At 39.3% G+C, this 18,265-nt stretch overlaps 1 protein-coding gene across 11 annotated transcripts in view; it reads right to left on the reverse strand.

The window, feature by feature from the left end:
- The window catches only part of DOCK10 (dedicator of cytokinesis 10), a 141,238-nt gene that overhangs the window by 21,200 nt on the left and 101,773 nt on the right, over positions 1–18,265 (reverse strand). For 9 of the 11 annotated variants that reach the window (XM_074547070.1, XM_074547069.1, XM_074547073.1 and 6 more), the window contains exons 24-41: positions 17,191–17,309; positions 14,595–14,664; positions 12,727–12,840; positions 11,577–11,648; positions 11,027–11,173; positions 9,900–9,983; positions 7,211–7,307; positions 6,576–6,620; positions 5,964–6,139; positions 5,721–5,837; positions 4,654–4,765; positions 3,820–3,941; positions 3,620–3,734; positions 3,387–3,453; positions 2,604–2,651; positions 1,845–1,946; positions 845–969; positions 343–455 (exon numbers count right to left, since the gene is read on the reverse strand). In XM_074547070.1, coding sequence (XP_074403171.1) covers positions 343–455; positions 845–969; positions 1,845–1,946; positions 2,604–2,651; positions 3,387–3,453; positions 3,620–3,734; positions 3,820–3,941; positions 4,654–4,765; positions 5,721–5,837; positions 5,964–6,139; positions 6,576–6,620; positions 7,211–7,307; positions 9,900–9,983; positions 11,027–11,173; positions 11,577–11,648; positions 12,727–12,840; positions 14,595–14,664; positions 17,191–17,309 — 1,845 coding nt within the window. The remainder of the gene's footprint in view (positions 1–342; positions 456–844; positions 970–1,844; positions 1,947–2,603; positions 2,652–3,386; positions 3,454–3,619; positions 3,735–3,819; positions 3,942–4,653; positions 4,766–5,720; positions 5,838–5,963; positions 6,140–6,575; positions 6,621–7,210; positions 7,308–9,899; positions 9,984–11,026; positions 11,174–11,576; positions 11,649–12,726; positions 12,841–14,594; positions 14,665–17,190; positions 17,310–18,265) is intronic. The other 2 variants (XM_074547072.1, XM_074547071.1) reach the window with 2 other exon arrangements.

Here is an 18,265-nt window from a genome sequence, read left to right on the forward strand (position 1 = left end):
GAGTACTACTCATGTATTTGCTATGCCTGTACTACTCATGGATTGCATACACTTTATTTAAGGGTTAGGCTGACAGAGAGGGAGCACTAAAATGTAAAAGGAGCTCTTTGCAGTATTGTGGCTGTGAGACCTTCAGCAAGTCATCTGGGCTTGCTGAAGCAATCTGAGCAATTTTTAAGGAGGCAGAGGATTCACCTGCTGACTTGCAGAGACAGAGATAATAATCTGGATATCTGTTGTTGAAAATCACTGAAATCGAGTGGGACAAGCATGGTCCCCCAGGCCTTCCTTTCACCCCATATCCCACCAGTTCAAGCAGGAAAGAAAATCAGCAAAACCTACCTGGTGATTCAGAGTGTAAAGACACAACAGGTCAAGGATTATGAGGGAAACCTCTGTAGCAATGTTTGCCTCTGTGTCTACATACTGAACAATGTCTGTTTCATTGGAGGTGCCTGCAGAGTAAGAAAAGAAAGATTAAAAACAATCTTCTGAGTGTCATTAAGGATGATTTAATTCTGCAATCTGATCCTTAAGTCTCATCACAGCAGAAATGGTGTCCTAACTGCACTTTTAAGCAAAGTGGTATTTTGAAGAAAACTGCTCATACGAGATGAAAAGGGAGGAAATTTGAGTCAACTCTCACCAGCTGCACCAGTGATGTGAGTACATCCTCTCTCTGTTTCTGTTCATCCTCAAAGGAGAGAAGAAACCTAATTGGGAAGTGGGATAGATGACTCCAATCTCATCATTTTAAGAGCCTCTGGTCAAGAAGAAGGTCTGTATAGAGCCTTATCTAAATCCCACACCATTCCAGAGGGAAGTAAATAATTTCTGTACTTACTTGCTGTGCTACTCTCTATCATCTGCAAGAGTTTGGGGTTAGAAAATGCATTTTTGCTCCGGATTATTGGTAATGTTTGAGATCTGTGGTGCTTGTGGCCATCATGACTTGAAGTAGAATGCATCCTGCAATTGAAAGGTATCATTAAGATCAGGAAAAAAGAATAAAACTACTGTGCCTATTCAGAATTTTCCATGTCAGTTCCATGCAATGCTTCTCAATGGCTAATAAACCAAATGAAGCAAAATTCTTCAGAGAAACAAAGATTAAGGAAGGCAGTGAGGTGGACAAAACAAACGTGTGCTGTGATTTCTTGAAATCATAGGGGACAAAACTTCCATTAAGCACTGAAACAAAAGCATCAGCTTAAATAACTTGCTGATGTTTAGAAAAGTGTATTTGGGTGAAGAAAAACTGAGGTGAGTTCTGTTAACTCAGAATATAAGAAAAATATAAAAATAAATGTTTAAGAAAGTGATAATACAGTTCCTTTGAGGTGAAAAAAGATGATAAACTGACAATGACAGTAAAAATATGTGTGCATATTCATGTTTTCTCTTAGTCCTCTTTGATGCTGACAAACACATCATTAATTTATAATGAGAAGCTTAGAACTAAAATACCATTGATTATTATAAGTTTTGAAAGGATTTTATATGTTTAACTAGTGTAGAATTGAGGAAGATTTAACTTTAATCTCAAAATTCAGGTAACTTTTTAAAATATGCTTCCTGTTTGCTTCTTTTGAAAATGTAATTTCATGAATTTACATGATTAAAATTATTCTAGGACAGAATTACTCCCTGAACATAACACTCTAACCAAGAGCTTGTAAGTCAAGCCAGAGAGACTCAGACTTTTTACAGTTTAAAGCTTTGAGGTGTCTGAAATTTGTTACATATTTTGTCAACCTCTTTTCAGGCAATGACAGAGTATGAGGGCTGGGGGATGAGAGCCCAGGCTGGGGGTTTACAGATTTAGGAATTCCATGCACCATTACCATTGTGAGAGCAGCCCTGACGCCTGGCCCGAGGAGTTTGAACCTTTCAGCGTTCCATTATTCTGGGTGGCCTGGACAAACTTGAAAGCAGCTGCAATTTTCCTGTTAAGAGAAAGAGAAAATAAGGGTTGATCTGTTGTCAAACGTGACATTGATTTTGCCATGTCCCTGAAGAGTGAATGCAGGCCTGACTAAACCTGATGTGGAGCAAGAACTGGCTCATCTGGTGACCTTTAATTTTGACACTTCATGACATATAGACAAATTCACAGCAGTGATATAAAATTAAAAATGAAACATCAGCTGAGACAAAGCGTGCATTCCACATTTTACAGCTGAACATGATGTCACATTTTTTCAGGAAGGCAGGAGATTATTTTTTATTGCTGTGAAACAATTATCTATGCCCATTAAAACTAATCTTTCCATGACATGGATGGAAATACAGTGTTCAAAGTACCCTTGTTTGGCATATGCACAGAAATGTGGTCAAAAATGGTCCCAGTATTTTGGGTTATAAATGCAATAATGGTTATCACATCATGCAATTTATCCTTTATAGAAGATATTTACTCAGATATGCAGAACATCACAACAATATCATTTGCATAAAAGAAAAAATGAAGCATACATTGGCTTCAGTTCCACAAAGACATTCTTTCAAGAGAAAATTGATGGATACACTGTTAATCTTATTTAAGTCTATTAAATGCTGCAATATTTAAACACTGCAACACAGAGTCTGTAATACAGAATTACCTGACAATATTGCGTTTTCCTAGATATCTGAAGTTTTGCAGACAAACCCTGAAAGATAAAACAACACATTTTATGCCTATTGAATGACTCTGTACTTACGAAAAAATGCCTCAGTGAGACCTGTGCCATATGTATCTGCTAGTAAGCAAAAAGAACAGAATGCAGCAGCTCCCAGCCTAGGGACACACAAGGTGTGGGAGCACTTAGCACACCCCTGTTCTCTTTCTCTACAGTTGAAGATTTCTGCCTGGTGAGATGGCAAAGGCAAAAACCCAGCTGTAAAAGCATTGCTGCATCACCAGCTGAAGGTAAATAATTCACATTTCAACTAGAAGATGGTGAGGAAATTCCAAAACCAGCTACCTGCTGGATTCTGCAATCATGCATAGATTGGACTGAGCAAACCCCCCTGGGGATGTGAAAAGCAGGTCATCCTACATTACATGACTTTCCTTATGGCTGGGTAGTTTTGAGGAGCTACATACTTTTCTCATAGGAAGAACAGAATCTCAACACCAAAGGGGAAACTAATATGAAAATCTCTTTTAGGAGGAAGACCCAAAGCATTATGACCCTCATTCATGGTAATTACAACATATTGGAGGGTATGTATCTTATTAATAATGTCTCATTATGACTTTGGAAGACTATAGCAAAATAATTTAAGATACAAGAGCTATCTCAGACTATTCCAATAGGTGGACAAATCCAAAGAGGAATTGTTTGTAGCCAGCACTTCAGAATATTCAACACTAAAATCAAACAACCACAAAGTAAACTTACTCTAAAATGCTGAAAAAGTCTGTGATTTCTGAGAAGGGTGCTCGCAACCAGTAGGAAATCAGTGCATCTAAAGGGAGATATTAAAATATATTATGGATACATTACAGGGAATTAAATTTAGCCCAAAGCCTGTAAAATACACTGCTAATTATTCTAATTTAATGTTCACTTGGATTCAGTATTCACAGTACTTTACAATAGCATAAATTAAGTAGTGAGTGCACAGTTTTTACCTTCTGAAATGGTTTTCATGATGTGAAGGAAGCACATTAGAAGGCTTCTAGTTTCAGCTTGATCCAGCTTGTCAAAACGAAGAGTTGACCCAATCAAAGACAAAGGTCTCATGATCTGTTGAGGTGACAGCAAAGGGCCTCATTAAGCACAGGGATGGACTCCCACCTCGAGCAAGCGTTCCCAACATTTGCACATGTACCTTTTCACACGTGTCAGTTCTCTCACTGTTTTTTTCATTGGTACTTGGGTTAGATTCAAGACTTGCTAAGGAAGCTCTGGAGTCAGCATGGTTTGCTGCAGAGATAGCTATTGATGAAAAGGCTGTAAATGAAAGTCACAGCAAACATGCTAAACTAAAACATTTATGGATACAAAAACCAACAAAAAAAATGGAGAACTTAAAATGTGTCACATGCTGGATTGAGACAAGTGCTTTGAACGTCCAATAGCAAAGCTATTGATGGGTATGTTTAGTACTGAAAACATGCAACAAGTTAAAGTACAATGATTCAGTTTGCCATTTTTCATGGCATTAAAATGGCCTGTTGCATTCTGTAATGACCTAAGGACACAAAAATCAGTGGAAAGATGCCTGAATTCATTTCCGTGAATTTTGAAATAGGGTTGGAGGTCATAAATAAAATAAGTTGTATTTCTACTCTTCCGTTAAGCCTGGAAAAACTATGAATATTTGCCCCTACGAGACATCAGGAGTTTTCAGGAGAAACCTTGGAACTATTTTTAAGTCAGGCAGAGACTACAAGAACGAACTCAGGCAAAGGGATTTCTTAGAGCCTGAATACTGGCATCATTCCAAAGCAGGAGAGTAAGTGAAGCAGTGGAAGTACAACAGCTTCACAAGAGAAAGTCAATCCAAAGACACCCAAAGGGAAGAGAAACATTGCACACCATGTTTCCCTGGATATAGTGTAACACAAGTTAATGATATCCTCCATGAATTCTAAGCAGAAAGCACAATGGATTGAGATACAAACAAATCTGCCTATGTGCCTGTTCAAACTGCCATTTGTACCTGCAATAGAGTTCAGAACATCTTTGGAGAAGGAGGTGTCCACAGAGTTTGCATGTTTCATTGCTGTCTGGCTCTGAAACCCGCCAGTCGTGCTCAGGTCATCCCTGGATCCCTGCATGGGAAAGAAACAGAACCGGCTCCAGTACTCCAGGTCATTATCCATAGCCTGGATAATGACAGCACACCCAGGAGGCTTTTCTAGGACTCTGAGTTTGAGAACCTATTGCCAGTTGTTTTGACATGACAGCCTTGAAGGATCAAGGCTTGCTATAATGTGCTGAGCAGTCTCCTGCAACATGAGACTCTCTCACAGTGGAAGCTGTAAAGGACTGGTCAAGTCTAACTAGTGTTTGTCCCTGAAATATTAACACAGCACTGGGAAAGGAACATTAATTGCCATTAGCAATGCTCAAATGTAATGGAATTTCATTTGCTGGAAGGATTGAAAGACGCAACACCCCTGCAGAAATCTGCTTCTAGTTTTTGAAGTGTTATGGTTATAAAATCTATGAAACAAACATATCCCTTCAGATGTGCAATATATACATTTTCTGTGGCAGTAAAGCTGTTTTATGATGTTTCTGTACCCCTTCCCTCCTTCAGTTACTTGTATGCATTCCCTCTGCCTCCCGGTACAGCTTATGGTCCCTCAATTGTACCACCTTTGGGTGCACAAAGTAATCCTGCAAATACTCTGTGGGCAATGGGAAGTTTTCTTTACAGTGCGTCCCAGCCTCCTGCCAGAGGACACATCCTCAGACCTCAGCCTGTGCCAGAGGTACTGGGCACATTGTCTGGGGCTCCAAATCTCTAACCCTGAATTTCCAGCCCTGGGACAGCAGTGCTCTGTTCCAGACCCCATTCTGTTCCTTGATAGTACAGACTCCCAGGGCTCTCCAGTTGCTCTGCAAATTGAGATGTTCCAAATTTAATTTTGCAGATGCAAATATATCAGCAATTTCAGAACTGTATTCTGCTACCTAACTGGTGACCAGCATAAACTTGGAGCTCTTCCCACTGGGTGACACTCTGATCATTTCAGTGCTCCAAGAAACCACATGAATTACCTGATTGGAAGTATTGATATTGAAGAGGAACATATCTTTCATGTAAATCCTCGGCATATTGTCCAAAAGCATTCCATAGAGTGGCATATACAGGTTTGCTATTTGTGCTTGTTTTGCCTGAAAATAAAAGACACAGCACAATCCTCAAGAAGCCAATAAACACACAGCAGTGGCTAAGGAAGTTCCATGCATGTTTAGGTGCTGCATGAGCAAGCAGTGAGAAAGGACAGGCAGTTTCTTTACCGGCTCAGCGTATCGGTCATCGAACGAGTGCTTGGCCATCAGGTTTTTGAGCACAGCCAAGGCCAAGTGCCTGATGTCCTGGTCCTCTTGCAAGGCAAAGCCAACCTCCCTCAGCAGGACTCCAATCAGGAAATGCTTACGGCAGAATTCATTGGTCAGTGTGTACTCTGGAATGTCTTGGGGTAGAATGGACAAGAAGGTTTAAATTAATGTATAGGTTACATACATCCTGCCCACCCCCTTCATTTTCCAAATGTTCCATTGTTAAACCCTCAGTTCTTGGCCTGTCTCATTTTGCTCCTTCAATTCTCAGAATGAACTAACCTACCATAACCATCTCTTGAAATCATGCAGTTTTACTATTTAATAATAAAAGATGATTTATATACATGAGATGATTCCCACATGAGAATCTCAACTGTTTGCTCATTAGACTATTGACTTCTTCCAGGCACAAAGTCCAAATTGTTCCTCCACATCCTACACTAGAAGAGTTCAAGAACACAGAGGTTGAGAACAATTCCACTTCTGAAAATGAGAAATAACTTTTGCCCAAGATTTGCCAGAATGCAGTGGTCAAAGTAAAATTCTGCTCAGTCATATTGCTCATACCTGATGTTCGATATTCCTGTGCTGATTCTGAAGGCGTCACAGAGTCTTCATTTTTCATAAACATAAGAATATGGGCAAAAAAAGGTGTTTTTTAATTATTAGTAAAAAAAATTGCTTGCTTTTTAAAAAATTTGACTCCAGTTTGAACTAAACAGCTTCTACTTTAAAAAAAAAGCCCTGAGTGTCAAAACTGAACTCATTTTTTGATGCTGAAAACTGAGGCAAAAAGGAGACAAGAGCCCATTTTTTGAGCTTCTCCCCCTTTGGGCTGTACCTGTTGAAATCCTCTCCCAGTCTACCACCTCCTGAGGCTATGGCAGTAGATTAGTGATTTAGTAACTCAGTCATCACAAAAATTCCAGTTAAAACTTCCAGTGAAAAGCTTCCACCTCCCACCCCCTGAGCTACCAGAGGTTGCATTTATTTACAGGCATACTGAAATTTTATTTTTAACTGAAAATGTATTATTTTTAACTGAAATGTTGTTTTTGTCACACTGCTTAAGTACCTCACCTGAAAAGCTGTTGGGGGCCTCTGATGTACAGACACTGCTCTGGGCAGAGTTATTTATTACCTGCTCTTTGAACCTCCCAACAATTCACTGTTGCACAGAAATCCTCCTGAGGGGGCCTTACCAGGAATGTTTGAAGACCTTATGGGCAGGCACAGAGGGATGAAGTGCTCATGGTGACAGACTTCTTGGAGAAAGTCAAATTTGAACTGGTGCAAAGTCTGAAAACCACAACAGGCAGTGGTTCAGTTCACATTAAAACAGGGAAAATGCTGAGACAGAGCTTCACTACTTATCTCTACCTCAAACTTCACACTCACACCCAAAAAGGAAACCTTAGAGCTTGCTATGCCAAGCTGCACAAACAGTAAACATGTGGTTTTCATCTCTGTTATCAAAAGAATTTGTCTCAGACAAAGAAGATTTTTTGATTTTTAAACTGATTTTTTACTCAAGATGATTAAAGCTACACTGGGTCTTTTGATGACATGTACCATGACATTGAATCATAGTGAAGTATCTTCTCCAGTCCACAGACATTTTTAACATCACAGTTGTTATGACTTCTTTTTTTTATAAAGTTTCAGCAACACAGGTCACACCAGAGCTTACTGACAGTACCAAAAACTTCCTCTGTTTATGCCAATGAACAGAGGGATTTGGGTAATATATAGTTTTGGTGTTATTTCTTTAATATCTCCCTTCAAAGAAGTCATCCAGATAATTTCTAGAGCCTTGCACCTACCTCGAGAATTTATCATTCTTTCTGTAATGATGTGACATTGAGATATAAAGATAACAAACCATTTCCAGCAACACATTTTTATTTCCATCAATCTCATCTCTCTGTTCTCAGTGGCAGGCTGTCATTCAGCATACTCTGAATGTCCTAACACTAGAAAGCACTTGTAAAAGTCTTTTAATTTGCACTAAAATTGAATTGTAGCATTTCTGCTGCCACCAACAGGCTGAGATAGCCAGGAAATGCACTTTTCTGATTCTACCAAATAGGGGATGGTAGGGAATTTTCTCCTAAAATATTTTCTCCTAAAATATATTGTTTATTGCACTTTATCACCTCTTCAGGAATACAGCATGTTAGCTGGACTTGCTAATGGCAAATAAAGAAGGGAAGCATCTGAAATGCATTCCCCAAGAGGAACTGTGACATTTTGAGGGAGCAAAGCAATGAACTGATTTCTAATGAGGTATTTCAACTTTTGAATACATGTTTCTCAAAACAATATTTAAATGTCAAAATATGGAATACCATAAGGGATATTTCTCTGGAACATAAATCCAGAATTACAATATATTGAAACTGCACAGCTACAGATTGATACACCCACAGAATATTCAGGCAACCATATACACTGTTAAATTTTCTGAAAAGACAGGTGAGATTGCAGTATCTTTATTTGATAAATAAATAATCAATTAAAGAGGCAAAAACCAGACAAATAGAAATCTTTCAGCACATTGGGAAGACTGACTCCTGCTTAGGCATTTAACTGAAATGAAAATGATGCAAGGCCTCTCTCTCCTTGAGGTCAGAATCTCTGATTTTATTTTGTGACTATTGTTTCCAAGTGCCACAAAGCTGCTCCAGCTGCACATCTGTCACAGCTCCACACACAGTGAATCTGCTCCCACAGGCTGGCAGATGGGTCTGGAGGGATGCTGGCCATGTTCACACACCTACTGCCAAGAAGGTGCTAAGTACTGCCCTGCACACTGATTAATCTTAGGCTCTTCCACTGACCATTAATGGGCTTTTTTAATTAAACATCTGTTTCTGTGGTTCAATGTATTTAGGGAAGTTTGAAATGTGGAAACAGTCTTCAGATTGCATAATATTATTTACAGAATTACAGACTTCAGGCTATGACATTAATAACTGAGAGACTCCATTCTACAGCTGTTCCAGAGATTAAGGGAAAGACCTGAGTTTAGAATAAAACTGATTTTGGTAAAAAACAAAGCAGACCTGGAGTAATCTCATTCTTTAGCTGCAAATGCACATATAACCAGTAAAGAATTATAAGAAGTTAATGGACAAAAGTTTTGTGAGCTTTCTGGGGAAAGATGAATCATTCAAAGTGTGTATCTTGACTCTACACTGTGTTACTAAATATATGCACATAAACTCTGGCATGGAAGAGAAAAAGCCTGTGACTCATCCTGATGGATGAAGAGCAAAGGAGTCATGTTGAATAATTTGGGGACCTCCTGCTGTTTGAGATTTATTGTTCAAACTATATCAGTGACTAGTGCAGGTATTACAGAAGAAATTCAGGCTGCAGGGAATTTTACTCATAGCCAGCACAAACTAATTTGGAGCAGATTTACCTTCTTGCATCATCAATTAGGTAAGAGCATGGCACTCACACAAAGTAAAGATGTTACAGTCTCACTTGAGTTTACACAATGATTTTGTGATTACACAACTTTTTAATATGGTCTTACTTTATTCTCCTCAAAGAAAATTACTGCTGATGATATTCAGACAAATGTACTTTCAAAAAATGAAAGCTTAAATTCAGTCTTTTGGATTTTTTGGTCTGAGCAGTCTGTGCAGAGGCTGCTCTTGCAGACTGAGCAGTTGTTTGAACATGGCTATTTACTCCCAGAGAAGGGGGCACACTGATATTAAACCCAGGAGGTTTTAATCCATATTTACTCTAAATGTTTTCACTGACTTGAGTTCTGAGCATGGGGAAGTCATGGAATCATAAATATTTTCAATATAAAAAATATTCTGCTAGTCAGTCACTTTAGAAAAACAGACACAAACAAATAAATCAGAGCCATACCTTGCTATCTCCAACCCCAAACATACTTATATAGTTGTTGACCATCCTGAACACAAATCCACGATCCATAAATGTAAAACAGCGCTAGGAGATGGGAAAAAAAGAATTAGTATTTTATAAAAAAAAAAAAAAACCAATACATGGCCTCAGTTACCTGGCTGGTCACTGTGTCCCCTGTATACTGGAATCATGTGCACAGATGAAGTCAGTATTAGGCAGGTCAAGGAACATCAGGGACATGGTGAATCTCCCTTGATTTTTATACTCATTTTCAGTAACAATGAATTAATCAAACTTCATTGCCACTGTGTCTGCAGCCTAAAGCAACCACCACTGTGTACAGAGCACTGCAGAAATCTTCTCTGGTGGCAGCCACTCCTGCATGGCAGCACTGCATCCCCACTGGAGCAGGCAGCTGAGCTGAGCATCCCCTCAGCGACAGGGCAGGGACTGGGGAGGGACCAACCCAGCCCCAGTGCTCATTGTCTGAGCTGTGCTCTCCCTCTGGGACAAAGTCTGGCACTACACTCCTTCATGGTGAGAACACAGCTCTTCCTGACTGCTGGGGCTGAATATTGTCAGCAGGTATAAAAGTTTTGAGGGCCTTGGTTCTGCAGTTACTGACATGTTTTCCTTGCAGAGTCAGCCTACAGGCAGAGAATGCAATCTTGATTCCCTCCTTCTCTGCAGTTCCTGAACTCTGTAAAACTAGCAAAGCCTTCTGCTACACACATTCAAACATAGCTCCTTCATTAGGAACAGTTAATCTACCCACAGTCATTCAGAATTACAGCATTTAACAAGAGTATCAGCTCAAGGCTAACTAAAATCACGTTCCTGATCAAATGTTTGACCCATTTGAATATAAGGTATTAATCTGCAAAACTTGAAAACTTTGACTCTTTTAGAGCATAGACAGAAATGAATTAAAGTTGCTTTAGAGCAGATTTACATGAAGCTTTTGGATCCTCAAAGACCAAAGGCCGTAGAAAACTGAACAGTCACCACTGAATTTGGAAATTGAGCCATCTCCACTCAGAATTGGTTTTACTCCCTTTGACTAGACTGGCCTGGAGTTTCTATTAAATATGGGGAAGTGCATGTGCTGTAATGACACAACATCTCACCTTGAGAAATCTGGCAGTGCTGTAGTTTGCATTCCTGGTTTCCTCAAGAGCATCTTTGTACTTCCAAACAACATGGTCTGCTAAAACCATCACAAGTGTGTCCAGCTCAGCTTGAAATGATTCTGGAAACCTCCGAGTTCGAGAAACCTAAGCAGGGAATAGATCATCAACATAAGAGTGCATGAGGTTGCACATCAAACATTCAGGCCAAGAATAAAGACAATAAACCACAGGCCATTTTTCATAGAAGAAAAATATTCCTAGAGTTCCATGGATCTATTCTGAGCACAAATCCCAAGCAGAAGAGTCTGGTCCATAGGAAAGTGGGAAATATGTCCTCAACCTATCCTCAATCTACCATTGAACAATCAAGAACAGGTTTGAGCCTAGCAGGTAAGATAATGTTTTTGTAGGTCAACCAAATATTTTACCAAGTATCATAGGATTTATTTTATTAGCCAGTAAAGTAGTAAATTCAAGTACATTCAAGTGTATTTGCCAGGATTCTGCATTTTATTTTTTCCCTAAGAGATTTTGTATATGAACTTACCTTTATTTTGTTTGTATCAACCAAGTGCTGTGCCATTGATTTTAAGATGACTGCAAAGAAGAACCAGGAATGCTGTTCAAAAGAAGGAAAAGAGTGAATGAATAATGATTACCTGATAAACACCTTAAAATGCATCACCATTCCTTACAGATGGATTGCATGTCTTGGTAATGCACAGTGTTAAATACTGTGCGACAAATGAATTTAAAAATCTAAGTGCCATGTATTTGTGGAACACTGGATCACGTCCTTAAGAGAGGTGAAGCCATCTCAGGGTTTTTGCAATAAGAAGCCTCCAAACAGCACTCCTACAAACTTCCCATTCCTGCTGAGCACTGTCTTCATGGCTTGCTTGCAGGGAATGGCAGAAAGGTGTGATGCAGAGAACCTCAGAGAATAACCTGCCCTGTGAGTTCCAGCAGATATTTGGTAATTTGGCACAGAATAAGATGGTACTTGAACAGAGTGGTTCTTCAAATACCATTTGAAATGGTGATTAAGTATGATACAGATTAATGTCTCAAGATATATGTGAAACAAATACACTCCAAAAGCTTATACATTAAAAAAACCCCAAACCTCCCCAAAATAAGCCCAACCACAGGCACTTTTTTGTGGCTGGCCCAGCATTTCTGCAGGTTTTATGCTTTTTTCAGACTATTTTTGCTAACGGCTCAATAAAGAAAATCAGAACTGGTTCATTTCAAACAGGTAAATACATTTTTGCCTCTGGAAAGTCCTGGGCTGGACTGGGCAGCTCTTGTACCATAACCCAGAGGCTCAGGGACAGACCTTACAGATGCATGAATTTCATAAAAATCAATATTTTCCTTGCATCTTCCAAGTTAAAAATTACAACAGAGTATCCTAGAAGAAATTACCCACATCATACTGTGTAAGAATTAGGTCTCAGGTTCTGACTGAGCTGTAATAGACAGGAAGCATTTTATTATGCAAACCACAGCATCCTGAGATACGTGTTATGCTGAGAACCTGCAGCAGCTCTGCTCAGTCTGACTGTGGAATCACTGCAGGACATGATTTGCACAAAGGTCATAGAGGGAAAAGGAAAAGGAGAAAGAGAAAAGTGAGTTTCAGGCAGAAAACCAGTAGTAAAACTACCAATGTGCTAATTCAAGCTATCATTCACCTTTAAAACCTGTTTCACAGTTATTTGTTCATTTGACTTCAGCAGCCCAGTCACATTCTTGGATAGCTCCTCATGGACAGTTCTTCCATCAAATGATTTGGTCCTGAAGACGTACTGAAGGAGAAAGAAAAAATGAAAAATATCAAAATGTACATTAAAACAAATACAAAAAAGCCTCAGTAGGAGATGATAAATCATTTGTGTACCACTAACAGCTGACAATCTTTGCTGCCAAAAGATCTTGACCAAACAATCCATTCACATACGTTTAATTTCCCTGGCACTAATGGCACAAATCTACAGAACCTCAGTTTTAAACAAAGCTTCCCGTTGATTTCAGCTTAATGTGAATCAAGAGGAAATTCTGCTTAAAATCAGAGCTATCATTTAATTCTCAATAGATTACAGGATCCTGACACCTCCAAACTGCCTTTCAAGCCATTCCACCTGGGAAGAAAAGAAAAGGCAAGCAGAGGAAGTGAGGAGGGCTTTCCACCCACCTAGTCCAGGTCAGCTCTCACCTGCTCCTTCCCTCCAGTGGCAACAGCTCCTCAGAGCTGGTAACAACAACTCATCCTGAAAGGTGTAGAGCACCCACTGCAGCTGACTGATGGGCAGAACAATAGCCCTTGTAGAAAAAGAGCCCCCAAGGGAGGAATTTACCTACCAAGTTGCTAGGAACTCATAAACCTACCATGACTACTCAACAATTTAAGCTATTAGTTTGGTACCACTGCACCTTCCCTAAAGCAAGAGCTCTGACAGAGAATCAGTTAGGATTAAGAATCTTTTCAATACAACCAGGTTGGCAAAAGAAACAAATATTTCTTGAAAACACATTATTAATATTCAGCTTTGTTTCCACAGCAGATGCCATAAGCTTCTCCCTGTGCAGTTTGGCACTTCTGGGTCCAGTTATTTAAGTCAGTGTAATTTCATATTATTGCTGCATTGTGAGTCACAATTCTCGACTTACTTATTCCCAAAACAGCATTTCTAAGGTAGGTATTTGTTTCCTTACAGATGGAAAACAAAGAGATTACCAGTTATTGGGTTTTTGACTGCTGCTGGAAATAGAAAACAGACCAAGTGGACTTATGGTGTAACTTAATGATCACCTGTAATTTCAAACATTATTAGCTGGTCATGTAGTAGATATCTACTGCATTTTTGAGAAGTTATTGAGTAGAGGAAGTTTTAATACCTGTTTAATTAACTACATTTACATGTTACATAGTTTATTTATTTTTGAGCCTGAAGAGCTCTGCTGGATCTCAACAGAATTCTTCTGTGCTTAAACTGGGGTACTTGAGACTAAATTGAACTACTCAGAGGCTGAGGTGCATGACCTGTGAACACATACATTCATACAGACTGCAAGCAGCATCAAATGCCTTTCACTGGTACTTGCAGAGTTGAAGTTTCACAATCTTTCATGTTATCTCCCCCTTCCCTTCTCTCAAACCCGGCACAGTGGGAAATTCTTGCTTTAACATCATTCCAAAGACTGACACCCTACACTCCTAAAAGCTCAGTGGCAGTACATCTGCACCAGGTTTTGGCTCTAAAATATAAATTCTGGTCATCAGCTGAAAGCACTGCAGCTTGTCCCTCCTGTGCTTGCTCAGCTTGGTGTTCTGTGGGAAAAAAAGCTGCAGCAGCAGCAGAGACCTGAGCAGCTGCTTGTCCTCAACAGAAGAGTTTTAAAGTCTCTCAGCCAGAGTCTCTCAGTGGCAGAAAGTTATGATGCAAATGCAGAAAAAGCTACAAACAAGTAGAACTAAGAGTAAACAGGAAAAAAACCCACAAAACCACCAAACTCAACCCATCTCTCCACAAAAACATGAACATTTCAACACCGGCTGTACCGTCACGTAAGAATTGATGCAGTTGTCTAGCTGTTCTTCATGGCATTTGGCAACAATGTTGGTAAGGACTCTGCAAGATAAAAGAAGAACAAAAATTGAGCTATTTTTTCTCACAAGGCAGAGAAAGTCTTGATACTCATATTGTACTGTTCTTGTAAGTTCATCTGAAACAGTGCATGAGGGATGAGATCCAAATGATGAACAACATGTGCAAAATCTGTCCACTGGGAAAAGCCAGTCATTTCTTGGGCTTTCCACAGCTTGGACTGTGCTGTTATATATGCATTTGCTTAATATTGCACCCAGTGTTAAGGATAATAACTGTACTGTCACCACAACAAGAGGCCCAGGGCTGGGCTGCAGCCTGAGCAGGTCCCTCTGCAGCCCTGTCTGCTCCTGTCCCTGCACCCAGACCAGCACTGCACCCTCAGCACAGACAAGTAAGGACACCACAGGAAAGACTGGGGATCAGCCACAGAGAAGAAAATTGCTTGGATCACACCAAGCTCAAAAACTGAGCTCATGCTCAAAACCTGAGCTCCTACAAACAGCAGGAAACTGAGAATTTAACTGTGTGAAAGTGAGAATGGCAGCAAAGTTTCCTCTCCAATTTGCATGTGGACCATCCTTGTTTGAGATCATCCTGTTCCAGAAAACACAAATCTAGGCAAGAAGTCTTCAACTTGACCATATCCTTTTCTTTTGATTATTGGGAGCTCATTTATTAAGGATACTTAATATAGAAAAGACTCTGCAATTTTATAATTTTATTTTTGTGTTAAAGAATTCAGGGATAGGCATAGTAACAGTATGACTAAAATAGATTAATAATCAGCCTGTGACCCACATAGAAGTACTCCTTTTGACTAGCTTGGTGATTTGAGTGATTTCTGACAATTCTTATTATTGGATCCAAAAGCTTTCTAAGTTCCTTAAGTATTTTTAATTTTATCTCATTTCTTGCTTTTAGTAGGAGAAGCAAAATTTGTAGCAAAACACAAAAGCTATGTCAATTACTTGTGGGCATTCTGATCTTTTAACCTTCATTGTGATTTGAAATTGAAATGGGTTCTGGAAAAAACGTGACAGAGAAATGATGACACGACTTGGCCCCCAGACAAGTAAATAACCACGAGTATAAAAGGAATAATGTTTCCTCCACAACACATAAGCCAATCCATGCTCTCATTCTGTTGTTGTTGCTCTCAGAAGGTTCAACACAAGCTGCTTGAAGCTATTCAGAGCAAAACACAGTGTGTATATATAGGACACGTCAATGAATGACACACAGCAGACAGGCATATTCCCAGTGGCATCAGCTCTGCCAGCACAAAAGACAAGACACCACACATGCAAGAAAAACACTGAGAATCCTTCTTATTTTCCTTTTTTTTGGGGCCGGGTGTGCGTATAGTCAAAATATGAAGCATGGAAAAAAAAATATCCTTCCATTTTCCATCTAATCATTAAATCTGTATTTTAAACAGCTGCTTCTTCTGCAGCATCTTCCCAGCCAGTTAACTGATGTTGAAATTCTACCCTAGGACACAATTCATCATTTTTCTCTAGACTTAACATCAGTTGATTTGCTGGCCACAAAAGTGTCCCCAACAAAGGTCTGCTGGCCTCTCTCCCTTTAAAAACAGTGTGCAGTGGTGAAATCTACACACTTATGAGGAAAATATCTTTTAACCACAGTACCTAGCTGTGGTAAAACTGGACTTTGCCCTGAAAAATGATCCTTTAATAAAGCAGATTGAAACTCTATCTTTCCAAGGCTAAGATGGGGAACTCAATCTCCTTGTTCCTTTAAGTTTCCCTAAATAACCACTCTTCAGGAACAAATTCTGAAGCACAATCTATGGAAGGAAAGAAGGAATACTGACAGCAGATCAGTCTAACAGGGCTGCAGAGGACAGTGGTAATTTTTTCCTAGTAGGAGTATTGTAGTCCCCATGTTTAGCTGCTGGAGGAAGGACAACAAAAACATCACTATGGACACAAGTAAATGCAACACAACTTTCTGCCCTCCTGCAGAGACCAATAATAATAATCTTGCCAGTATTTTTTTCCTGCTGCCCTGATTAACAGCATCAATAAAGACAATTTCATTATGTGAGGGGTGAGAGACTCAGCAAATCATTGCAGTTGTTTGCCTGCTCTCTGGAAAATGCTTCTATTGCTTTTCGGTTATTGCTGATATATTCTAATTAAAAAATACCCCTGAATGGTGTGACCTGGTTCCATCTGCACTGGATGCAGCAAGATGCTGAGCTCTCCCTGTGCTGAACTCCATATCCTCAGAAGCAAACAGAAGCCAAAGGTGAAACCCAGCTTTGTCAGGAAGCTCTTGGCTGCTCAGGAATGAGACCTTCCCCTGGGATTGCCTCAGGGCAATCACACATGCCCACCATGGTCAATAATTTCCAGCCACATGATCCCAACACTTCCATGTGCTATTTGCAGAGCCTAGTGCTGGGGGGAAGCAGCATTCTCACCTACTGAGGTCTAAATGACAGCTATAACTGGACTAACATCTGCATTTGTGCTCCTGAGTGAATTCTGTACATCCATGCCACAGGAGTTATCCAGATACCTGGTCACAGCTGTTGCAACTTCATCATCATTGTTTTGCACCAAAACCCAGAAGAGCTGGTTCAGGACTACAGGAAGAAAATTCATAATCACATGGATCTTCTCAATCCTCAATAAATTCTGTAAGGGAGGGAAGAAGGAATGTGAAAGACTTTCAGAGTAAGCAATGAGAGCTGGCAGGTGCCAGCAGGCAAAATGCAGAGCAGCCACTGGTAACAGCAGCAGGAAAACAGGGCAACCAAGTAGAGAAATGGTTCCCTGTGAGGCTTGTTTTAAATATCACCATCAACACAACTGTAGGTTTTGTCCAAATTTCAGAATTCCAGTATTTGTTCCAGTATTTTGTGCTATACTGACTTAAGGCCAAAAAAAAAAAAAAAAAAAAAAAAAAAAAAAGAGAGAGCAACCAAACCCATTTTTTATATTTCACTAAGGATACTATCTAAAGGCAATAAAAGAAGTCAACTACTTCCAAAATATGCATTTTCTAGTATTTTTACTAGAAAATGTATAGTATTTTATCTCTTTTTTTTTTTAATGCAGAGATCTGTTAAATTCAACATGTTGTGTCTAGAATACTTTTGTTAAAAGCACAGTGGTAAAAATGAATATTAACACACTGACCTGACATTTTATCATCTTCTCTAATCAAGGAAGGTATTGAGCTTTTAATAAAAAACAAACTCCTTTGAATTTCTCCTATGTTTTTATTTCAGGCATTTCCAAATGATTCCAGAACTTCTAGCAAAGGTACTAGCAATTTATAAATAAGAGGAAAACATCCTAGGGAAGATTATTTACTATGGTTATATTGCATAGTTAATTCCTTGCATACAACATTGTCTCTGTTTTCTAATAAATTCACTGGAATATTTTTAGAAGGTAAACTACAAACACCAGATAAAGTATGGTGCAATTCTGGTGGTTTAGGCAACCAGCTTATTGTCTACCAAGTTTTAAAGCTTTTATGGATTCCTAAACTTTACCCATTATGCTCAATGGCTTTCCAAAAATTAATTAAGGATTTCATTCTGTAGAGGTATAACCTCTAAATAACACTGATGCTTTGATTGGGG

This window comes from Zonotrichia albicollis, chromosome 9 (genome assembly GCF_047830755.1).
Source record: "Zonotrichia albicollis isolate bZonAlb1 chromosome 9, bZonAlb1.hap1, whole genome shotgun sequence".
Classification (NCBI taxonomy): domain Eukaryota; kingdom Metazoa; phylum Chordata; class Aves; order Passeriformes; family Passerellidae; genus Zonotrichia; species Zonotrichia albicollis.